At 39.6% G+C, this 26,152-nt stretch overlaps 1 protein-coding gene across 1 annotated transcript in view; it reads left to right on the top strand.

The window, feature by feature from the left end:
* The window catches only part of cntnap5a (contactin associated protein family member 5a), a 104,208-nt gene that overhangs the window by 11,796 nt on the left and 66,260 nt on the right, over window positions 1–26,152 (top strand). Inside the window, exons 2-5 of the mRNA XM_074657793.1 lie at window positions 8,779–8,889; window positions 10,281–10,474; window positions 21,070–21,217; window positions 25,571–25,774. Coding sequence (XP_074513894.1) covers window positions 8,779–8,889; window positions 10,281–10,474; window positions 21,070–21,217; window positions 25,571–25,774 — 657 coding nt within the window. The remainder of the gene's footprint in view (window positions 1–8,778; window positions 8,890–10,280; window positions 10,475–21,069; window positions 21,218–25,570; window positions 25,775–26,152) is intronic.

The raw sequence follows: 26,152 nt of genomic DNA, 5'->3' as shown, positions 1-26,152 counted from the left end.
CCCGCAAATCCTGCAGAAAATTAACCCAAATCGTGCTCCACTACAGTCCTGAACGAGGGCTGAATAATTAATGTTTGGCAGATGAGATGTGTAATCACGAAAGCTGTCGATCGCCCAGTAAAACATCCTGCAGGCTGCCTGTAAATGCTCACAGGTCCCTTTAGATTCTATGCAGTGTTCAGAGAAATGAAGTGCTACAGTAAACCGCGCCGCGTTTCTCAATCATTCGTATCGATGTGCGCTTCCTTGAATTCAGTCAGCGTTTGGGACTAATTGTCAACCGATACCTCGGCTCTACTGGGGCTATCGGCGAGCAGAGGTCACTGAGCCCACCGAAAGCCTGTTAGTGCATGCACGGTATCATATGAAGCTTTATCGATGCCACACAGAGGTCTGAGGCCGCTCCGTTACCAGATACCATCGCTGCCCCCTTTGATATTATTGACTCTGTGGTCTGTGTTGACTGAACTTATGCACTCTCCGACTGACGCCCTTTGCTCTCGTGGTGTTAATCACTGCTGTAAAGGTGCTATACGTGGTTTTAAGTGTTTTATTACCCATAGCGGCAAATTAGCATTAGTTATGTGTGGTATGTATAGATTGTTTTGACATCTAACGAAAGCCAAACCATTAGCATAGAGGTGTATATCTTGTTGATCAATACCAGTGAAGTCGTGGTTTTGAAGTGGAGAATATTAAACAAACTAATTCCTTGCCTTTTATAATCTCTCTGTTGGCCTGCAGACTCAGTTCTGTGCTGCCGCTGCTGAGACATTAGTCAAAATAATCACTCACAGAACATTAACAGATGACAACTTTGATAAATCGCTTAACTCATTTATCAACTAGAAAACACAAACAGTCTATTTCACAGCTATGTGAATTAATGCTTTGAGTTGGGTTTTTTTTGACCGCGCATCAGAAAAAATTGAGTCATTTGAAAACATATGCTGTTGTAACTTATAACAGACGTTTGACAATTTATAGACTAATATTTTATCTCATTTGTTGTGTTTCAGATGTTTTTTAATGCTGGTTTGAAGTCCTTTTTTACCCTTTTTTTTCAAATGTATTATTTGCAGATTTGCAAAACACATTGGACCACCATGTATAAATAAATGAATGATAATTAATCTGATTATATATTATATGTTAATGTATATATAAATATATATATATATATATATAGGATCAAAACTGACTACACTGGCACACAGATACCGACTGCTTTATCAGTTCCTCAGTGATGGAGGTCTTTATGTGCAAGGACAGACATATGTAGGCTTTCAGAGATCCATTGTAGTTATTCACAATTTCAATGTCATTATACTTTATTGTGCTTCAGAATATTGTAGTACGTAACAAGGACGTATGCTGTAAAAGAAGAAGAAATAGAAGAAGAAGAAGAAGAAGAAATATAATTATTTAAACCCCTGTAAGAATATTAGAACTTATTAAAATCAGTTTTATAAAAACATGTACCTTTTATATTGCACAAAGATATATTTCTTGACCAACATAAACTCCTGTGTGTCGTGGATGAGTAGATCGATCTAAAGCTAGGTCCATCACTACATGTGTTATGTGCATTTAGTGAAAAGACAGACGTGTTATCAGAAAAATTTATTAAGAGAATAATGTTATTGTACATATTATATTTATTTTACTACTATCTTATGCATTAATGTGTAAACTGCATTTTAATTATGTATTTACAATATGTTCCTGTATATACTGATGTGCAATAATCTATCAAAATGCATCATATTTTTTAAGATTATCATGTATTTCGTTGGTAAAATCTTAATCTACAAAGTAACCAGTATAGTATAGTTTAGTATAATATTATTGGAAATCAATTAACAACACAAAACAATGACAAATATCATCCAGAAACCCTCACAGGTACTGCATTTAGCATATAAAAATATGCTCCAATCATAACATGGCAAACTGCAGCCCAACAGACAACAACAGCTGTCAGAGTGTCAGTGTGCTGACTGGACTATGACTTGCCCCAAACTGCATGTGATTATCATAAAGTGGGCATGTCGGTAAAGGGGAGACTCGTGGGTACCCATAGAACCCATTTACATTCACACATCTGGAGGTCAGAGGTCAAGGGACACCTTTGGAAATGGACATGACAGTTTTTCCTCGCCAAAATTTAGCATAAGTTTGGAGCGTTATTTAACCTCCTTCCCAACAAGCTAGTATGACATGGTTGGTACCAATGGATTCCTTAGGTTTTATAGTTTCATATGATACCAGTATTTTGCTCGCTACATCCTCTAAAATATTGATTGCGTTAATGTGTTAAAGAAATTAGTGACATTAAAACAAATTTGCGTTAACGCGTTATTATCGTGTTAACTCTGACAGCTCTAGTACAAATACCTCAGAAAGTGCCGTACCTGCATACACGCACTTGCAGTATATTCCACCACTGGTTATCAACATGTAAATCACTTCCTCTAATTAATCAACAGAAGTCAAACATCTGCACCAGTAGTCAGTAAACCAATAATCAGTCTCTGTCTACCTCACAGTAAGCAACTATCACTGCTACCGCACACCTCTGTGAGGAAGAGACCGTACTGTCTGTGTCAGTTACAGACCTGTTGACGTCACGATTGCTTGGTTTGGGAGTTCATTAAATTTCTACAATACTCTGAGATATTAGTGTGTGAGCTGCAGTCTGATTTTGCAGCTGTAACTTTAATCACATCCAGCCAGAGAAGAGGATCAGGTCAGATTGAGTAGTCTGCTCTCCTCCGTCGCTCTACCCTTGGACTAGCTCTATTACAGGTTCTATTTTTAGGAAATCCCTTTGGCATTTCCTCATATCCCAACTGTTTGTACATTTCCTGAGACTCGATATCCAACAGGAAACTTCCTCATATCTGGTGAGCCGCGTTGATTTGATTTGGGGCGTGTAGTTGTCTTCTAGGTGTGATTATGCCTCTGAAACTAGAGCTTAAAATATCCAGCCAATGCGCACTACAAATGGCGCTTTGTTGTGATAATTTAGTTTGATTTCTTTGTGGAGTACCATCAGTTTGTGCACTCAGGTTAAGGCGGGCTTGCTAATGAGCAGAGGAGAGCATTGGAGAAAGGGCCGTATGTACAGTATGGCTGAGTCGATGCCACTATCAAAGACTGAACTGCGCTATATAAATACCCCACTGAATATAATGCATAGCTGACAATGAAGTGGATGAATGGGTAGTTTCAGATATCTCAATTTAACCCGACTTATGGTTCAACTTTCAGAAGCCTCATGTCCTTGACTTTAAAAAAAATAATATTTGTATGAAGTTAATTAGAGATTTTCATTTCAAATGACACCGCTGTTGATTAAAGCTTCTAACGGGCCAGAGAGCAGAGCAGTGAACGCTCGCTCTGAATCTAAATGTGTTTGCAGTCATTCATCGGGGAATGAATGGTTAAGAAGAGGACACATCTTTTCTTTTTAAAATGAAAGCATAGAAAATGGTGCAAGGACATTGGAAAAGAGCATTAAAGGATAAGGCTGGCAATATTCAATATTTTTTTTTTATTGTCAAGAAATCCCATGAAAAGACGAGAACCAACAAAGACTTGATCCTGCTAACACGTATTGTCCGTGTAGCCAAGCCTGATGCACTGTAGCTTATTCCCTCCGAGCTGTAGACGCCATTGTTGTTGTTGTTGAAAACACATGAATGAGCCTCGGCGTGACATGTTCCTTCCTTACGGTAAATGCAGGCACTGTTGTGTATTTTGAGTTGATCCCACATTCACTATTCTAGTGGTGTGAATACTCACTGGAGCACCAATTAATGTTTTAATCTGCAGCTAAAAATAGTCCCAAACAAATGCACTACTCATAGGGAAGCACGATTCATCGGACGAACATCGGTAACGGCCAGTATTCACCTTGTTCTTTTTGTTTGTAGTTTTCAATCCTTAGTACCTCACTAGTGGCAAATTGTTTTGCAAGCAGGGTTCATGTACAAATCAACATAATAAAACACAAAGTTAGAGCAGGGAAATTGAAATTCGTACCAGATACTGTACACATTTACAATAGTGCAAATGTTCAAGGGAAGTGCAAAGAGTGCAGCCATTGTGCTATTAAGCATATTAATACTTGGGATGAAAGAGAGTTGGAATCTTTAGTCCTCCTAAAAACCATGCCACATCAAGCACAGATTTTCGTCTGAAAAATTGCACAGAAAGATTTATAAAAACTGATTTTGTGTGTTCTTATGAATGTTTGCACACCCCTGCTGGACATTCGTGCAGGGGTCAAAATAGTCGGGCGGACCTTGACTTCAGCGGATTTCCACATGCGGAAATATATGTTTGACCAATTAAATCCTTTGTTCTTTTTTTTCTTTTTTATTAAGTGTGAGGAGACATAACGTGTAACCATAACCAGCCTCGTATCACGCTTGCAGAAACACACAATGCAACGTGGTTAACGCTGTGAATCAATTGGTTCGGTTTCATCAACAAAACTACTTGGTTAGAAAAAAGATCTTTCAAATAATAATGTAACAACGTCACGTATCAACGTAACTACTATAAATAAATAACACCCGGCCTTAGCAGACTTTACGTAACAAGCGTGAAGCCAAAGTTTAATTTATTGTTTTGGTTTCCTTGGTGAAAGTCCTGTGTTTTTTTTATCCCATCCATCCTTAGTGGACTCTCTCACTTGATATACTCATTATTATACCATGTAACTTTCATTAACGGTTGCTCAATATACTACTTCACCTGCTCTGACAGCATTCAAAATGTCCACATTCAACATATCCGTGGTTTGCAGAAATGCCAACATTCGACCGTGTGGGAGTTCACGCGGTCTCGGAGAAAGATCAGTGACAAGAACGTTGTGTTCTGTATGAAACACACAAGAGGTTAAAGCTATGTTTCTAATTGCTTTTACATTTACATTTAATTAAATCTAATTGATGTTTCATAAAAGGAATGTTTTTGTTGGGCTACGTAAGTGCTGGACTTCTTTCCTCATTGAGTAGGTAGTTATATACAGTAGCAGCTAAAAAGGCTTTTGAAGCAGTTATTTTTCAAAAGAAAGAATCTTTTTCATGTAGAAGAAGGTTATATCAAAAGGTTGCTTTATATATATTTTTTTATGATTGAATTTGTGCTCATTCAAAGAGTAATGGAATGATGAATGACTTTAAAACAGGTCAGCTATTTTTTTTTTAATGCAGATGTCTTTGTTTCTCTGGCAACAAAGGGGAATAAATAACAACAAAAACTAAATAAACAACAAAACATCGGCATCAGCTATCGGCCAAGTTGTTATTTAAACATCGGTATCGGCCCAGAGTTACACAATAGGTGCTTACTCTTGTTTGAGTAACATTTGCTAAAAACTACAGTGCCCAACTGGACATTACAGTACTTTATCTTTTTGAAAATGAAAATAAGTAAATGTAAAAAAATAATCTATGTATTTATTTATGTTTTAACTTTATTATAAAAACACATGGTACAAGGTCTAAAAAAGACTAAACTAAACAGATATATGAAGAAACAAAGAGAGGAAAAACACTAGACAGCATTTTAAAATGATATACCAGACAGATCACCAATTGATTATAATGATTATATATATTATAATTGTTATTTACATGTTTCGAAGACAGCATTAAAATAATAAAATGATAACAAAAAAAAAAAATTCAACATGGGGATGACTGGGTAAATTTAGATTTTATTAGAAATTAAACTCTATGTATGTGAGCTGTTATTAAAGATTTACATGAGCAGCTGTTATTAAAGATTTACATGAGCAGTAGGAACCAATCAGCTTAGGGCTGAGTGCAACATCCTTTAATGACCCACTGAGTCCAAACCACAAATGTCTTTAAATAAACAACATTTTGATTTCAGTTGGAACTACTGCAGGTCGCTAAATAAATTTGCAGCTTTGAGTCAGTGTGCAAGTGCTGCTCTTTTTAATCTATTTTTCTTTTTTTTTATCGCCAACAGCATCAGTGATAACCTCTGGTGGGCTGCAAACCCAAGAGCGTCAACATGACACTTCTGTGCCGGCCTTCTGTTGGTCTACACAGACAAAAAAAACCATCATCCTGGCACTTCTGTGACTGAAAGCTCTTATATCAGCTGGTGTACTTATGATTTCAAAGGAGATTAAGTGTTCCCTCTCGGCATGCACTTGTGTGCATGTGTTTATGTCCATGCATTCAGATGCACGTCTGGGTTCATTTGGCTGTAAGATTCAAGCCCCTGAGCCTTGCATAGCGATCGTGAGTCAGCTTCAGAGGATTTCACTTATCCCACAGGCCAAGGAGCAGCTTTGCAGGCAAATCATCCTCCATCCATAAGTCTTCCTGATTGACAGCCAGGCATTTGGCTCAAGACCAAATCTGTCAACAACAACAGGGTCTGTAAGATGCATATTTTGCACTTGGGCAAACTTTTTTCTGAGCTCACAGAGCACCTCACATCACCTGTCGACTTGAGAACATGTGTTGTGCTGCCCGTTCTCCCGTTCTCCCGACTCCCAACACGTCAAATATGGCAGCTTGGTCAACGGCCCTACACGTCAAAATATGACGCTCTACGTGGCCGTAGTTATGGCGAGATTAGAAGAGGAAGTCAGGTTACATAGTATAAAGAGAGAGAAAGTCCACGTTGGGAGAATGTTTGGCTGGATGGGTGGGTCCAAAAACGCAGGATTTTCACCCAGGAGACCGGTGGTCACGTCCCGTGTGAAAACAAAAGTAAACGTTGAATTATTTAAAGTAAAATTACAACGTAGCATACGTAACGTAGGCTGTGTTTTCCTTTGTTTGTTTGTTTTCATATTGGTGCAAAAACCAAACAGCAGTGACTTTACATGTAGTACAACAAGGATAAAAACAGTGGAGAAATACCCAAGAAAACAAGGTGATGCTCAGAGCTTGACATGAGACATAACAAACAAAACATAACCAAAGAAAGGATGAAATAATAGTCATAACAACTAGATGGTTATAATAAGGAAGGAATTCAAAATATATAAATAAATGAGTAGTTAGATATTTAGAAGTGTCAGCTATTGTAGTCTGGAGGGACCTGGCAGGGCTTGAGAACTGTCTATTAAGGTGTGTGGTGGTGGTGGCACTGGTGGCACTGGCATTAGGGGGAGGTTGTTACTGGGGTGAGGATATGTCCATGTGTGTTTGTATGTTTGTACAGTTGTGTGTGTTAAATGGGGAGGTGAGTGATATTGATGAATAGGGCCCAACATCTGGGAACAAGGTTGTTTTTTAATGCTATTCGCCTTTCTGTTGAAATGTACTCAGACTGTAGAAGAGAAAAAACAAACAAAAAAACGACGTAACGTTACTACGTTGCTACGTAACATAGCTTACTAAACTCTAACCAAGAATTTCCTGTGAAAACTGAAAAGACACTATGCATGTTAATAAGTGGAAATTGATATGTGCAAAACAACGCCAGATGTGTTCCTAGAGCATAATATTTTGAAGCGTACGACCATTGAACAAGCTGTCGTATTTGACGAGTTGTGAGTGAGAAGGTGTTGAGTTGTGACATCAAAATGTTTTTTTTCTGCACCTTTTCTAAGCTGTTGTTGTTATTGTAACAGTTGGATTGAATGAAGGACCGAAAGCATTTGTTCAGGCTTTTGTCAGCTCTTCAGCCAGAGATGCAACGTAAAGAAAGGATGGGTAGATATGGATTAAAAGGAGAAAGGAAGACTGAGAGTTATCCTCCAGGGATCAAAAGTGGGACTTGGGAGACTTTTGACAGATTAAGAGTGCTGTGCTTGCATAATAACTCTGGTTCCAGTCGTGCTGTGTTACGATGGCATGCCGCTGTTCTCATTCCTCCAATGAACATCTGCAACCGCGGCTCAGCCATCATTTGAGTCTTGGACTAAACAGCTTGATCCACTTTAGTCACACTTGAAATCAGGATTAGAGAAATCTCTTGGCAAGCGATCTGAGAGCAGTCAAATCAGGTCAGTCGAAATTCGGTGGGATGCCCAAAAGGAGAACGAGCTCATGCTGTCAACTCTGCTGTGCTCTTGTCTACCAGATGGATGGCCAATTGCCACTCCAGATGTGCTCCGAATCCATCTGAACTCGGAGTAAAGTGGCATCCAAAAACAAAAAGCCCTCGCACTCAGAGGAGTAAACCGCACACTGATGGAGGGAGTACGGGGATAATTGTAATCAGGCCGGTGCCAGTTTTCATTATGTGCTCAGATACGGGCCTTAATGCAGCTCTGCACTCAAGTGAAGCCAAACAGCTGAGAGGCTGTTGTTGTTCGACTCGCTGCTCTTATTGTGGCGGGCAGGCTGGATCAGGGGAAAGACGAGGCTGACAGGTTTAGATCACTGGACTCTTAATCTGTTCCTGCCTGTTGGACGTGATGTAATCTCACACTGTGGGATTAAAAAGAACACACACATACGCACACATGTGCACAAAAGGAGCCGTAGAGTTTTCTGTGCCATTTCCAAGGGTCACCGCATGGGTTAATAGACTGTTTGAGGTATCTGAGAACTGGATAAGTGAGGCAGCCCTGTTATTTTCCCCCAGTTCTTGCTTTAAAACTCTACCACCGACAAGTAAAGATGCACTCTGAACCAACATGGTGAACTCCTCAACGATGAATTTTCTATTATTTCTGTCGGATGAGTAAATCCAAGTGTGGCGAACCATTCTACAAAGATTAAAAACAAACTTTGAAGTTAATGTTTGTCTATGTGTTTTTTCCTTTCACAGATAATTGCAATGGTCCTCTGGCATCCACGTTGCCAGAATCCTCCTTTCAGAGCTCCTCTCAGTCATCACTCAGTTATGCTGCTCACAACGCCAAGCTCAACAGAAGAGATGGTGAGTACGAGAGACGATGTTCTTGCATGGATTTAACATTCCTACATGCTTCAGATACGCACCACCCACCTGCTGTACCAGCAGTTACCACAAACCGCTCATATGAACCATTAGTGTGATGGTTACATGGGCTGTTTATGAAGGCAATGACAAAGTAGCAATGAGGTATGACGACTGGCTGCATTAACCACATGTCGCTGTTCGGACAGACGCTGTTTCATTATTATGAAGAGATGAGAAAGTGATGGCTGTGTGTAATTACTGGTGGACTGATATAAAATAAGTTTCAAACTTAATTACGCATTTCATAATAATGCTGCAAAAATACAGTGACTGTTATTTGGCAAAGAAAGTGACTTAATCTTTTTATGAGAATGGCTGTGAGGGACCGAGCTGGCAGGCATGAGGAGTCACAGGCGGATTTATGAAAACGAGGGTTTTATTTACCCAAAAAATGAAACAAACTATTTACAAAATATGCGACGCATGTCTGTTCCCATAAAGTGGGTCAACTATTTTTCATTTTGTTTTATTTCTTTTTATTTGCGCGCACACATAAGACTTCATAAAATCCAGATAATGAAAAATAAGAAATGAGGTCAAGAAGCCAGCGGCTTCGGGCTTTTGCAACGGACCTCCCCTCAACCTGAGGAGAAAAACAATAACAAAGACGAGAGGAAAAAAAAAACTGAGCTAACATCATTTTGAAATATACCATCAAAAATAAATGACAACAACAAGCACACAAAATAAGCAGAAAGAAATAACTAATCAGTAGACAACAATCCAATAAAAACTAATAATTACATTAAAAATAAACAACAACAAAACACAAACAATTATGTATTTAGGGCTGTCAAAGTTAACGCGATAATAACGCAAATCATTTTAACGCCACTAATTTCTTTAACGCAATAACGCAAGTTGTGATTTTTAGGTTGTACCGAGCTCAGTTTTAAAGCTAGAGTGAAGATACTGCGGGGTCCCATGACTAGCCTCTCAGGTTAAAGGAAACAGCTACAGCTTCCATGAGCTCTGGACCTACTTCATATATGCCATCAGAACCTAATTAGAGCTGCAGTTTGTGGATGCTAACACGACAACCAAGAAGGATTGTGCTCTTTATAAGTTCTCGAGCCCGGCTGTGCACATTTAAAAACGAATCAGCTATTTTCCAAGAAGTGAGGCGGCTGACCTCCACTGTCTTGCCTGAGTGTAACTTCACCTTGAAGCCTTTCATATGCAAACTCTCCCTGTATTTACATCAACATGTTATGCACTTTGTAGCGACTTAGCATAAACCACAACAATCCTCTGTTCATTGTATCGATGCCCACAGTATGGATGTTTAATGGACCCCGCTCTGTCTGTATTTCTCTGCTCTCATTCAGGAGCAGGAGGCTGGTCTCCCATGGTGACCGACCAAGAGCCCTGGCTCCAGGTGGACCTCAGGGAGCAGATGGAGGTGACGGCTGTGGCCACGCAGGGACGTTACGACAGCTGGGACTGGGTCAGCAGTTACCTCCTGCTCTACAGTGACACGGGCCGAGCCTGGAAACAGTACAGGCATGAGGACGGCGTGGGGGTGAGTCCGGATGTTTCATCTGATCGGCTTCCTGTATGACTGTATGATTCATTGCTGGTTTGCTGTATACCGTTAAAGCTTGGGTTGGTAGTCTAGTTTCTCCGGAGAAACTAGCAAGAGTAAGCTAGAAGTGTTGCCAACTCTTTTCCAATGAAAGTAGCTAGCAGCACTAGTAATATGCAAAAATAGAAATGTTTAGATACAGAAGAAATAAAGTTTTATTGTTGGCTATTTATGATTAAAGGGATGGGTCGACATTTTGGGAAAAAAATGCTTTCTTGTGGAGAGTAACAAGAGAAGGTACAGCCGGATTCAGTTCTCTTAGCTTAGCATAAAGACTGGGAAAAGGGGGGCGGGAGGGGGGGGAACTAGCCTGGTTCTGTTCAAAGCTCACCATAGCAGCTTAACCCAAATGTGAAATGACAACTTGCGGTTTTACAGTCAATTTGTGCCGGAACTATTTCTTTGCTCAAGCTCTAGAGCTAAAAATTAAAATATATTAAAAAATGTATTACAAGCTAAAGTCAACTAAAGACTTTTTCCAGTGTGGTAACAGACATTTGTGACTCTGATCTCCAACACCGAATGTTCAGCACATCTCAAAAACTATAAATAAATATGCATAAATATGCAATATTTCTCCTCATTAAGGAGAGGCGGGAGTCTGTTCGAAGCAACCGCTGTCAGAGTGACATGATTTTCGAACAGCAGCGGACAGTCCATGAGACAATAGTCAAATGTTAAAAAATATAAAATCTGAGTAAAATGAAGACAACAGAAAACCTAATAACAAAACACCTAGGGCTTATACTTACATACAGTACGCAGGTCACGGTGGACGTTTCTCTTTAATTAATTGGGAGTTGGGACTGGGTTAAGGTTTTTATGTCAACACACATTTTATTTTTAAACCGCGGCAGAACAAACAGAAGAAAAAAAACACAGGGAAATTGTTGCAGACCCGATTCAAGCCTGGGGGGAATTATGAGAAATTACGGCGGAGAATCAAAACTCTAAAACTTGATTTATGCTTACCACATCCACGAGGGTTACGAGTGTCCACACAGCAGAGTATAAAACATCCAAACGTTTCCTCGTCACGATTCTACGTCAGCTCATGTCTGTGCGGAAAGCATGATCGCAGCTTAAGCCAGTGGTTACCAATTTTTCTTTCACGTAAAGGACCCTTGGACCCTGGTGGAATAATTTAAAGGTCCCATATTATAAAAAGTGAGATTTTCATGTCTTTTATATTATAAAGCAGGTTTAAGTGATATAAAAACACTGTGAAAGTATCGAAACACTGCGGGAATACACACAAACCCGTATTGAGAAACTGTGCGTTTGAAACAAGCCGTTAGGATTTCTGTCCTTTTGTGATGTCACAAATCTACAATATTTAAACCATTTCACAGTTTTAAACGTTAACATACTAAATGTGTCCCAGTTTATTTCCTGTTGCAGTGGATGTGAATGACATCAGCTGACAGGAAGTAAACATGGATCCAAGCTGTTGCCTAGCAACGCAATTCCGTTGCCATTCCGTTGAAATGCGTTAAAACGGAGCGATTCAGACAGACCGTGAATACAGGTATATCCAGACAGACGGTATGAAAAAAAGTATGTGTTTTTTGAACATTAAAGCATGTAAACATGATCTAGTAGAAACCCAAAATACAAGCATGAACCTGAAAATGAGCACGATATGGGACCTTTAAGTATCTTGGTATAGTCTTTCACTCCAATCGTACATTCAAGGAACACATTAAAAAAATCTCTATAGTTCAACCTGGCAAAGTTCCGTCATATAAGACCTTTTCTTACTTCACAGTCAGCAAAAGCTTATATGCACACAATGAGATTTCCTCACATAACATATTGTTTTACAACCTGGTCACATACAACAGTGAGCACGTTAAAACCCATCAAGTCTCTCTTCAAGAAGACTCTCAAATTTTTGGACAGGAAACCTTTTATTTCAATTATTGCAATGTCATAAATAAGAGCGAAGATCCTTAAGAAAAAATCTTCTATGCAACATTGTACCGTACTATTTCGCCGCATTGCATTTGGGCAATCTTCTTTTTCTGTAAAGGCCACAAATCAGTGGAACACCCTGCCTGACGATGTGAGGAGCTGCAGCTCTATCGGCACTTTCAAAGCCAACTTAAAACGTCTGTTGTAAGCTGCTCAGCTCCGTACTCACTGATCTCTAATTCTACTCCATGGTATTCATGACTTGTTTTTACTTGACAAGCATTCTTTGTGATGTGCTATTGTGTGCAGCTGTGTATTGTGCGTTTTGTATGTTCTTTCTTGTATGAGTCTGCAGTATGTTTCTTTGTTTTGACCTGCCAAGGTACTACAGATGTGAATTAGCTTTAAAGCTATAATCTGGTATAAATGGAGACATTTAAACTGCACATGGTCCCTTTTAAATACAAATAAATAAGATAAAATAAGTACAATATTTTAAACATTGACAGTTACCAAACTTTCATTGGTGTCTGTCTTGTTTTTAAAGTTTTAAATGGGCACACCACGCACCATTTTATCCAGAGAAAAACACAGTAATATGATAAAAACCAGAGCACAGACTATGGGAGACTGTAATGTACCTAGGCGTAGAAATATATTTAGTCAAATGATGGTGTCTGTTAGAGGCTCACATTCCTGGAACAAATTACCAGCACATATCAGTGACTGTGACCATTACTTAACCTTTAAAAAAAAAACTCAAACATTGGCTAAAAACAAACCAGTCATATACTCATACATTATATCATATACATATATACTGTATAACTGTTTCCTCCTGCTTCGAGTGGCTAATCAACTCCCGGATCTCGCTCCATATTTAATGCACAGAGATGAGGGTGGGAGTTTATCAATCTAGACTGTAAGAACTACATTTACCTCTGTCGTGTGAGATATCATCACTCCTCCACGTTCTGTTTGCTGCGGAGCTATTTATTGATGACATTACAAGTCAGAGTCAGATAACACATCCTCTCACTCTTTCTGACACATTTCAAGGTGTGGGAAGTGTCTGGTGTCAACACAATTATACGGCTTTTTTTTTTTTAGCCCTCCATGTAATGTCACAACTTGTTACACCAGCCTGTGCACGGACTCCAGGTCTAAGAAAATAGCCTGATGTTGGCACACGTTATTAATCCTTTATTGTGTTTGTCCCAGTTATGTCAAAGGCTGCTGACAAGATGTTAAATGGTTTTTATGTGAGTTTTTTTTTTTATACTTGGCAGTCTAATTAGCGGAGTGTGTAGTTGCCCACTGGCATGTCACTGCTGCAAAGGGCTCGTTTTTTTCATTGTGTTGAAGTGAAAAAGAGCGCAGAGATGTGAGGCTGTACATTATGTCTTAGTGTTGTGTGCTGTTTTTAAATTTATCTTCCTCCATCTTGAAATATAGGAGATGAAATAAAACATCACAAAGTTTAATAAGACAGTTCTAACACTGAATCTGGTCTAGCTCTTTTGAAGTCGAGTCAGAATCCCCCTCCACAAGCTCTGTCAAACTTTCACGCTGTTACTGTCACTAACGCGCAGAATGTGTTATCCAAGGCTGGAAATAGTCCCCAACAAAGCTTTATTTAGAAAACTATCCAGCATTTTTAACAACAAGTCATCCTACGATGAGTTTCCATTTCTCTCCAACACAACTAACTTTGCAACGTGCAAATGTGAAGAACAACTTCAATAGAAATCACTTAAACAAATACATCTCCCTTATTATTATGGAGGGGTTGAAATATAACAACAAATAAACACTTAAATTATGAGCAAAGCTTTTCATATGTGTAAATGGTCCATTTTGTGGGCCCCTGATGGGCGCGGGGCCTTAAGCAGCAGCTTAGTCTGCTAATGCCTCCGACCAGATTTCATGTACCATCTGGCAAAAAGTGTTGCGTAGTTTTGTTTTTGTTTGTCATTTTAGATATTTAACCAGAGATTAATATGTTTATGTAAACAAGAACAAAGTATCATAACTCAGTTTTGAATTGGTGCCAAAAAAAATAAATAGAAAGTGTGCAGTTTCCCCAGAGTGAAGTTCACGGAGACGTTTATGTGCCATCCAGTCAGTCCTTATATCGTTATTTCTGACAAGGGAAATAAAGCTGCTGTGCAGAGAAGACGAGACATTATGTATAGATATTACCAACATGGCCTGCAGCAGTCACCTTTTGTAAGTGACCCACGAGAGAGAGAGAGAACAGAGAGAGTGCTGTACTTATTTCACATATTAAAATTAATATAGCTCTGAACCCCGGCACACATCGTACCAGTCAAAACGGGCGTCTTCCTCAAAAACTTGGCGAGCATTAAAACCAGGCGTGACTGAGCTTTATATTTCCTGATGTGTGTTTAATGCACGCTCACGAAGACAATTTAAACCTTCACGCCTCCCGTCTCTTCTTTGGTGTTCATGTGAACTTGGAATTATAGCATAATTTATATAGTGCAGGATGAATGTCAGCCAATTAGTCAGAAATCTCTTATTCTGAAACTCGCACTCAGGCTGACTAACTACAGCGTTCACCAAGACCTTTGGCTGATACTTACTCACATCCGTCTGGCATTTTAACAAGTGAAGCTCAAAGGTAACGGCTCGCTGCCAGAAACCGAACTGAGGGAGACTAATGAGAGAGCAGCAGCTGCTGATATGACTGCTAGCTCTCAGCCATTCTTCGCTAATACCGAGCCAAATTAGCTCCGTGGAAAAATGAGCTCTATATGTAAAAAAAAAAAAGAGGTTAAAGGTCGACAACCCTGCCGGCGTCTCCTAGATGCTGTCGTGTTTATAAATGAGACTGTAAGGAACAAACAAACCCTGGTCCGTTTGCTGTTTTCCTTTCAAGTAGTCTGGCATAAAATATGATATATAACATAATCATATTACATTTGACCTGAGGGTGGCGCTAGAGAAAGTTCTTATTATAAAAAAGAAAGATATTTTGTGTGCAAAATTCTCCCTGATGGCTCTAGGGAAAAAGTCGCCAAGATCAATGACAGCCATTCTCCGAGGGCCGTTAATATTCATACCAAATATTATGGTAATCTGGACAGTATCCATGGACACATCCTGCTCTGGATCAAAGTGTTGGAAGGACATCTTCATCCTTAAGCTCCACCACTGGGTATTGAAAAACACTTAAAATCACATATAGGCTTTGTGTGGTAGAACATACATGAATATAACCTCTTCTTCCTGTGCACACATTACAAACTTTATTTTTCCTTTGTGTAACTTTAATGACTCACTCGCCTGACCTCAGTAACAGTGTCGACATCACCGTATGTTCCTGCTAACAGTCTCCTGTCTGCGGGAGCGCTCTGAGTAAACAGAGCATCATAAAGTACAAGAGGAACATGTGAGACGACATGATGGCACAAGCTGATAATAAGCTAATTAGCGAAAGACAGGGGAGAAAGTCTGTGAAAGTGACTTATGTCGGAGCGTTTAGGAGATGAAATGTGGACTTTTATCAGCTCGTGCTGTGAAATTCTTGAACGTCTTTCCTTATGTGAAGAAAAATAGTTTTTTTGCTTGATGGTACTTTTAAAGTAAACTCTTTAAATCCCACTTTAACCTAATTCCCTGTATAATATTTGCAATCTACTCCATGGTGAATTAGCTGCACGCTCTTTGCAAATATTCCTATGTGGGAAGAGGAATGTATTCTAATAGCAGGGGGTTCCAGATTACCTTCATTATCCTTGAAAAGCCTTATTCAGGAATCTATTTTTAATGCAGCTGTGAATAAACATGTGAAACAAATTCTTGCTGGTTAAGGGGAGGGGGTGAATTTCTACATTCATTTCCATGCTTGTTAGCTGTTCAGGTAGATGGGGATCTAACAAGGATTAAAGTGGGTTTGCATGATTGCTGATTTTATCGGAGTAATTGTATCTTGTATCATGATTGCACTCGCAGTATAATACAGCCTGACCTCTCGGGAAATTCAAACAATCTGTTGGTCACCGTGTGGCTGAATCCTACCGACTTCGGTGATCCTGACTTTACACCTAGCGCCACCGTGAGATTCATATTTGAGGTTTTGAGTGAAATATCTTGACAATCTTGCCGTAAACTTCTGTACAGATGTTCAAGGTCTGGTTCAAGGGATCTTTTATAATGTTCCGAAACCTTAGTATGAAACCAATAGTGCGCAAATGCATACTATTTCTGGTGAAATATTACAGTATGCAACTTACTACAGCAGCATAAATATCCCACAATGCAATGCGGTAATGACGACAACGTTCATAACAGACGTTGACGGACGACTCTGTAACGTCAATAATGCTTCAATTTAAGTGTAAGTATAGATTTCCCTTATGGTACATGTCCACAGCCTCTGTCCTCTCCATGTAGCCATGCAATGCATTCTGGTAGCACAACAGTGCGATTTGAGAGACGGACCAACGCGTCGCCCGCTCCTCATTTCCATAAAGTTGAGGTCTAGGCTACTTCATGCAAATCACGGGCATCCGACGCGACTCGGCGCCTCTGGAAACTCTCGAGAAACGTTTAAACTAAGCGCTGTCGGTCCAAAATAAAGACAGATTCATCAACTGCACGGCTTATTTCTTGCATAAAATGTTTTCAGAAACACATTTCGGCAAACTATTTTCGTGATATAAGACAATAAAGTTTTCAAACAAGCTGCCATGTTGGTTCTGGGTTTGAAAGCTGGGAGCAGCAGCCCACGAGGGAAAACATTCGTCCAATCAGGTGCCTTGTGTCAAGTGGCAGCCCATCAAGCTTCCGATGCTGGGAAGCGAGACGATCCCTCGTGATAAAAAAACGCCCCTGTGGACACGTACCATCAGGATTTCTCTCATTTGTAATATATATTTTAAATTATATCCGACTTTGATTCTCACAAATTGTCGTTTTGGACACATTGGGTTGGCACGGGTTACCATGGTTACACATCTCCAACCTGTAAGGAGGCTCTCAGGAAGGGATAATGTTAATTACTGCTCAGTACGTCTGAAAAGATACATACTACTCTTTATTCACACAAAAGTATGTCTAACAACAGTACACATATTGGGTATGTAATATAGATATAGATATATAGATAGGCTATATAGTGAGGTGAAAAGGTGAGGCAAATGACAATGCCAATCAAAGCAAACTATTGCCTGTCCCCAATAGGATTGAGCCCACTGGTGAATATAAGACGGTTCCAGGATCAGCACCCTGCACAGCTCTCGTGACAGTTGCCATGCTGATCAGCTCTAAGCATCACTGTGCAGCCTCACAGGGCTGCTAGTGTGGCTCTAGACTCTTCAGTACCTTGATATAACTTTAAATATCTTAATCAAACCTTAACCTTAAATGTGACTCAACAGACATTTTTGTTGTTGACACAAACAGAAAATGCATCCTCTGCTACTTCCTGATATAATGAAGACGTATCTAAGGCCCAGTTGATGCTGATCAGGGGACCTCTGGCTGACTGACCGGCGGTCAGGTATTGTTGCAGCACTTTCACTCATGGCAAGGTCACAAACTCGCAGTTATGTCCTCACTATGTGTTCCCTTAGGCTGTTTAACTGGCCAATGACCTTTTGGAGCATACTGCATTCATCGCCGGCAGCAGGATTTATTCCCCAGTGAATTGATTAAAATAAACTTATGCGTCTGTGCTGTGTGCAACACAAAGGAAAAGTGACACGAGGGAGCTCATCACTGGAGAGGAAGAGTAAAGAGTCTTAATGAATGGGGAGGGAGACTGTTCCACAGTGACAGGAGCATAAATAGAAATAATGAAGTCACGGCGGGGTTAGGATTGTTTATGTGGACAAGGAGCGCCCTCGGTCCTATGGACCTTTGGAAAAATCTTCTGCACCCTCAGGCCTTTATTCAGAGACCTGACTTCATCTCCCAGTTGGAACACACAGGATGTTCTGTTGCAAGTTTTCCAGCGAGGGAACGAAAACAAACGTCATACTCAGGACAGCCTCGGTGGCGTTCTCGTAGTAGTATGGCTCTTGAATACTAATAACTCACGCTGCTGACGTGTCTGAGTGTTGTTCGCTAATGAACAGCCAGAATGACTGCAGTGCAGCCTTAATCAGAGTTTGTTTGGTTCATTAGATTTTCCAGACATTCAGCTGGGAGTCGAGTGGAAAGACGGGGTTAATGATTGTAACAGAAATAAGAGGAAGCAGAGTTTCACAAGCTGCACACCAGACATATACCATACACTATACGTCCTACATGCACACACATTATTCTGCCAAAGTTACATCAGTTCTAGTTATTTCACCGGAGGGATTTTTGTATTTCTGTTCTTTGTCGTTGCTTTTCACACTGGTTTGAAGTGGGCGGGGCTCCACTGGAAAAAGATGATGTCATGTGTTTCCAATCAGAGTTTAGCAACATTTATTCCTTGTTTTTAAAGAGGACCTATTATGATTATTTTCACCTTCATACTTGTATTTTGGGTTTCTACTAGAACATGTTTACATGCTTTAATGTAAAGGCTTAATATTTATCATACCGGCTGTGCTGCAGCACCTCTTTTCACCCTCTGTCGGTATTATGCAAATGCGTTACTTGGTGACATCACCACGTTACGGAAGAAAAAGCAGGACTTGAAGCGCGCCGTTTCAGGCAGTTCAGGAGCAGTGTTTCTTTCTTTCTTGCAGACCTTTTACATGCACAAAAAAAACGATATAACACACTAAAGGAAAGGGGAAAAGCACAAAAGCATTATAGGTCCCCTTTAAGGTTTTAAGTGGGCTAGTGTCACCTTAATTAGCAGAACTCTTGCATCTTTATCTTCCTGAATGTCACCAGAACTAGACACAAAAGCAGCGGCGACCGAGCCTTTGTGGTTGCTGCCCATAATCTCTGGAACTGCCACCTATTCATTAAAAAAAAAACTGCTCAGACTACAGAAACATTGAAGTCGCTGCTGATTGAGTTGAGCTTGACACCTTGACTTCATCTTCTATTGTGCTGCTGTTCTTTCACTACTATTATGTGCACATTATATTTATTGTTTTCCTCTGTTTGCTTTGTATTTTGTGCTGGTTCAGCACTTCAGTTAACTGAGGTTGTTTTCAAATGTGAAATACAAATAAAGCCTGACTTTACTTTGACTTGATTTAAAGCAGAGTGTATGACAGTCTGTGCTTATGTTGCCAGCGCTGCCAGTCAAATCACATCAAACCACACAGTCTTTAGTGTCTTTATTCCCAACTTTGTTTTATTTTTCTTTTGATTGTCGCTTATCTAGTCATGAATATATTTTTTTTGAGATTTGAAGTCTCATTTTGAGAGGCTTTAGATTACAGCTTTTGAATGCGGAACAATCAAATAGTCTTCTGCCGCAGTGTGTCACACAAAGCCTGGAAATAACAAGGTCACAGTTAGAGCCCCGTATGACAAACACCGCAGCTTTCACTGATGGCTACATTTGATTTTTTTGGTTGAAAGCATTTTGAAAGCGTGAATAAGAAAAAGTGTCGTGAATATGCATGCTGTGTTTTTTTTTTTTTTTTCAAGGCCAATGTGTTTTCTCATATTTCGTTTGCTCTGAAAGCTCTTTGCAGTGCTGAAGTAATAAATTTTTGCTTTGACCGAATGTATAAGCCCCAGCGCCATTTGTTAATCCCTCCTGTGCAGACGTGAATTACTGTGCATGTGTAAATAAGCCCGGCTCGTACGCGTGTTAAGATTCAGCCACGAGGCTCCGCTCAGTAAATGGCTCAAAATGGGAAAGCGGTGGCATAAATCACAATAACAGCCTTAACAGTCGCACTGTTGCCTTGATTATCTACCAAGCAGCAGCATCCTGGTGCATTTAATGATGCTTCTGCTTTGCGGTGCTCTGAAAGCATCGGACGGTCGTGTGTGCCGCTGGTAATTGTGTGTCTGCTGTTGCGGAAAGTTGAATTATTGGCCTTGTCTGACTGTGTTGAACTGTCCACAAAAGCCCGGAGCTCCACTGTCAATGATCTATATTTTTGCTTCTTTATAGTAGGAGTACTTATCGATCTGATATGTCACCTGCCTAGAATCGGTTATGAAGGAGCTGGTAATCAGTCATTTGAGAGGAGAGGTTGTTTGTCTCTGTTTCTGACTCCATCTCTCTCTGTTCCTTTGTTTATGTCCCCTGGCTTTGTCTGGTGCAGAGTGAAAGTAGAGGAGGGGTGGAATAGAAAAAGAAGAATGACATCTCACAATTGTACTCAGAGGTTTTTGTTTCGAGCTCTGCAGGGAGAAAACACAAAGCGAGAGCCCTTATTGCCCCCGGCTGCCTCGCTGGTGAATTTTCCTCCTTCTCACATGGACCTGCTCGAACGGATATTCTCATATTTCCACACCACACGATGATTCTTATCACTTTACATCAAATAGTATGTTCAAGGATAGGAAGAAGACATTGCCCTTGGCTTCGCCTTGTCAGCACTTTGTTGTTGTCTGTGCTGTTCAAGGATTTAGATTTTTTATTATATTTCAAGTATTCAGCTAAATAACAGACAAGTGAAAATATTACTATTCACTTCGTATCTGAGGTCATTTTTTTTTTTTGTCCCTCTGTGGTCCTGCAGAGATTCGTCGGGAATGTGAATTCGGAGGCCGTCGTCCAGAACAAGCTGTCACACCCGGTGAGGACGCGTTTCCTGCGTTTCGTCCCTCTCGACTGGAACCCCAGCGGCTGGATGGGCCTCAGAGTGGAGGTGTTTGGCTGCTCCTACAGTGAGTAACACACACTGTGAAAGCACTCCGTCTACACATCAAAACCTCAGTGCTTCACACCACCTAGAAGGATCTTTGTTCATTTATACATCTGGCTTTGCAGCTCCACTCTCTTGATGGAGATTAATGAGGGCCATTTTCTCTTCACTTGGTTATAACACGCTGTTTGATACTCCAGACAGCAGTGAAACGACTAATCAGAAAACCCGACAGCCAGGGAATATTATATTGAAAACGCAGACTGAAAACATTTTATGTAGCTACAAAAACACAAAGCGGAGACAGATAATATAAAGCATGGCCAGTGCAGCGCACGCCATTACATTGCTCATACTAATATTGACATTGCATCGCTTTCACTCATGCCAGCCAATTAAAACCAAAATCATAATTACTTATCTTCCTGTCTCACGGTTGTCACAACTTAAATACTTGTTATGTCAGGATAATACACTTCATATCGCTGAGTCATTGCTCTCTGCCATGACAGAAAAAGGTGTACCACATAAGGAGAAACTAACACACGCTGGCTAGCTTCAAGTAGAGACACACACAGCAGATGTGCCTTAGAGACAGAAGAAGTAATCAAGGGACGGTAGCTGGGATGTGCCAATCCTGGGAACGTATGTGGTGATTGCTGCTTTTGTGGAGCATCAACCTGTGAGCAGGCGCATGGGAGCAAAGCGATGTACTGCTGTGGACGGGGGCAGCAGCAAAACAGATTTTAGACACCTAAAAAATCTGTTTAAGTGTACGCTATATTTAGAGTCTGTGCTAACTTCCCCGCTTCAAACATGGTTCAGACATTCCAAACCGTAGCTTCGTTTTGGTGTTCAGGGTCAACTCGTTCATGCCACTAACTTCCTGAGGGACTTCATATGAGTTTGGATCTCATCTGGGCCTTCACATCCAGATGTTGAGGTTTCTTTTGTTACAGGAATGAGTCCTAAAACCTGGAAATGAGTTAGCATTTTAGCACTTTCGGTTCCCTCGTCTGGAAGTCAGTGGGTTCTTAGTTAGAAGCCTAAGATAAGGTCTGTGGTTAACACAAGGTGAAGAGATTTTAACGTTTTGTTCTATGATATAAAATACGTCAGTAAATGTCCCACTCGTGAATTTTGAATCTTTTATACGTCTTAAAAAAGGCTGTTGTTAACAAGTGGCTAAATGAGATTACTAAACGTCATCATGCTATCACTAGTTCATCTTTACAGCCTCGTTGTTTATACTCACGCTCATGCGACCGTGGTGTAGTTCATCTATAGCCTAACGTCAGCTTTTTACTTCTGCCGATTGCATTTGCACTTCAAAAATCATAAAAGTGGTGTTCATTTGTGGAGATTATTTTATGGAACAAATCGTGTAAGTATCATAAATGTTTGTTTGCCACAGAGATTATTTTCTGCAATAATCCAAATCATCCCTGCACCACTCTATTATTGGAGGGGGCGGTGGCGTTGATTTCTTAGTCCTTTCCCTTACACCTGTTGTCTTCTAGGTATCAGATTACAGACTCATACCACATGAGACCAGACGGGTTTAAGGTAGTGAACAAGCTTCCTCGGCAACACAATCAACTCCTGTTGCCATGAAGTACCTCATACAACCCCACCTCAAAACATACAACTATCCCTTTAATGCGTTGCGTCATGACTACAATTAATCACCTTAAGAATTCTCAAAAGAACATAATTCAATTATTGTCTTAAAAAGATTTAATAGTAAAATACTACATTAGAATAATTCCCTACTTGTACTCTGTACAGTGCACGATAAAAGGACACAGAGTAACATTTATATATCCAGAGCAATCCGCTATAAAAATACATGTAATGAGGATTCACTGACATACCTCTCCCACGCATTGTGAAGCAGCACTAACTAGATGAGCCGCTGGATTAATGCGCTGTGAAACACTGTCAGAATATCCCACAGTAATCACTTTTATGATGCCCAGCCACCACACAGTGTGGCCAAGTGTATTCATGTTAGGATGAGCAGGTATAAAACTGATGCTTCCTCATGTTCTCCTTCTTCCTCCACTGGTCAATATAATGTGGCTGCTTATGAACTACTGAAAATACCAAATTAATTATAATATAGCTGATGCATGACTTAACTTACAGAAACTACTAATCTGCCAAGACTGAGAAAGGTTACATCTCCATGCAGGTCTTTCTGCTGCATTATAATATATGCAGGAGCGTCTCTGTTGAAGCAGGATTATATAGAGGTGACACTGTGAATGCCACTGATCTCAAATCTGTGCTGCAGAACTCCCTGAAATCAATTGTAAATGAATGATGAGAGTGAAACAGGGAGAGTGTGGTAGAGATCCTCACAGTGTTGACGGGGATGTAGCTGTTTTGGGTTCAGTACTTTTATCCTTCCTCACTCAGATTGCTGCATAACAGAGCTGCCTGTATACAGAACAATAAACCTGTGCAGTTATCTGGTTTAAACTGTGCAGACTGCTACTTAAATATGTTGATTATTGTGGTGTTAAAAAAATAATAATAATAACAAAATAAAAATAAAAAAAGATAATAATAATAATAATAATAATAGTAATAATAATAATAATAATAATAATAATAATAATAATAATACATATTGTTGCAGCCAGTGGTTATGTTATGCCTTAAATTAAATGGCATTTCACCAGGGGCGGTTAGTCAGATTGATCCCCAAAGAATCGTTACAACCGGCACTAAATCTTGCAGCTAGCGTCAATGTGATCGATAGCAAAACAAATCAATCCATCTCATGTTAGATTACATCTTCAACACAGTCTTCTTAATGCAGCTACTCTTTTCCCCCTTAGAGACACAATAGACATTTGTTATTTACCGTCAGGGATTGTCTTGTGTTTTAACATGCATGTGATTAAGTCATTAACAGTTAATAGTGAAATGAAATCGGCAGATTATTTGGAAAATGAAGGAGATGCATTCAGCTCATGAATCGATACAGAATAGATTGTGAGAGCAATTTTCCAGATCGTGACACTAACTACATTTAAAAAAAAAAAAAAGCACTGTATAATCATAGTTATAAGTACTCGTACATATTCATAATGCTTTATAATAATAATCATAACACATTATAAAGCATTTTATAATGACTTATAAAGTCAAGCATCATAATATTTCAATTGCTGGTCACTCTTTTTTGCAAGGATCATAGTGTATTATAATTCCCATAGTTGTTATACATCATAATATTTTTTATAATGCATTATATTGTAGTATAAATCACTTTAAGTGGTCATTGTTTGCTTTAAGTCAAGTGAAAAATATCATTAAATCTATATATGCAAGAACAACACACAAAACATTGTAAAATTAATTTTTACTTTACTTAAAGCAAATAATGCTTAGAGTAACTTATAATCATATTATACTATATTATACAATGATTATAATGCATTATAAAAAAGACTATAATATATTACAATAATGGGAATTATAATACACTATGATCTTAACAAAAACATGTCAGTGAGTGATGAGCAATTATTAAGTATTATGATACTTGACCTTTATAGTCATTATAAAATTCTTTATATTCTGTAAAGGTTATTGTTATAAAGCATTATGAATATTTAGTAGTGCTCTAATCTATAATTATACATGGGGGTAAACGGATTATGATGCATTATAGGTATGTTTATAATGCATTATAGACATGGGTGTTACCAAATAATGCGATTTTTACAAGCATGCACAACATTTATCTTTTAATTCTTTGAAAGAACAGTGTGCAACACTGAGTAAGGGATAATGTGCAGCGAGCTGGTCATTGTTGTGAAATAAACCACAGGGCGATGCCGCACCCCGACGCGGAGCGGTCTCTCATCGCCCTGAAGGGGTTTCTTTCACAACAATGACCCGCTAGCTCTACATTATCCCGCTTATTACACGGCTACTTACTGAAGTTATCAATAATTTCACACAAAAACGATCCGCCAGAGTCTGACATCTGAACTGCGTCCATAGCAACGATCTGTCATTCATAGCAACGGTCTGTTATAAAGAAATAACAGACCGCAGAACGCTGTGATTAACAGAATTGAGTATTCAACAAAGCCGTTTAATAATTAATAATAATGAATAACTTTATTTGTATAGCACTTTTCAAGCTGGGAGCACAGAAGTGCTTTCCATAGACAGCATTTAAAAGCAACAATCACAAATAAAAGAATATCAAGCGACAGCAAATAAAAGCACACAATTAAAAGACAGACTTAGAATCAGGTGTTTGTACAACAGAACTGTATTTCATGAACAAATAAGAGCAGCTGTCAGGCGATAAAGCAAGTCTGATTCAAGAGTTACTGTGCTTCTCTTTCAGAGTCATACGTGGCAGACTTTGACGGCAGAAGCTCTCTGCTGTATCGGTTCAACCAGAAGTCCATGTCGACGGTGAAGGACGTGATCTCTCTGCGCTTCAAGAGCCATCAGGCCGAGGGTGTTTTACTGCACGGAGAGGGCCAGAGAGGAGATTACATCACCCTGGAGCTTCACCAAGGAAGATTGGACCTCTACCTCAACTTAGGTGAACTGCGCTTTCCCAGCCTCCCTCTCTCTCTCTCTCCCTCTCTCTGTCTCTCTCTCTCTCTGTCTCTCTCTCTCTCTCTCTCTCAAAAATCTATTTTTCATTCCCTCAAGAATTTTGTCTCTCAGTCACGATCGAGAGGTATCAGGGCAAGGTGGTGGTTGTCATTTGTACATCTCACCTCAGTTCCACCTCAGAGTTTTTCCACAACATACCAAAAGACCAAAGTTATGTCTTCGAATTGCTGAATTTGCCAGGCCAAAAGTATATAGAGATAACAAAGGATGTACATAGAGGCATGAGTAACTTCAAGTTGTTGTTTTCCAAGCAAATGCATTTGATTCACAATAATATGAAAAAGAAATAATAAGAAAACTG

The sequence above is a fragment of the Sebastes fasciatus genome, chromosome 14, assembly GCF_043250625.1.
Source record: "Sebastes fasciatus isolate fSebFas1 chromosome 14, fSebFas1.pri, whole genome shotgun sequence".
NCBI lineage: Eukaryota > Metazoa > Chordata > Actinopteri > Perciformes > Sebastidae > Sebastes > Sebastes fasciatus.
Note: the sequence above shows the minus strand (reverse complement) of the source record. Positions and strands in the feature narration are given on the sequence as shown.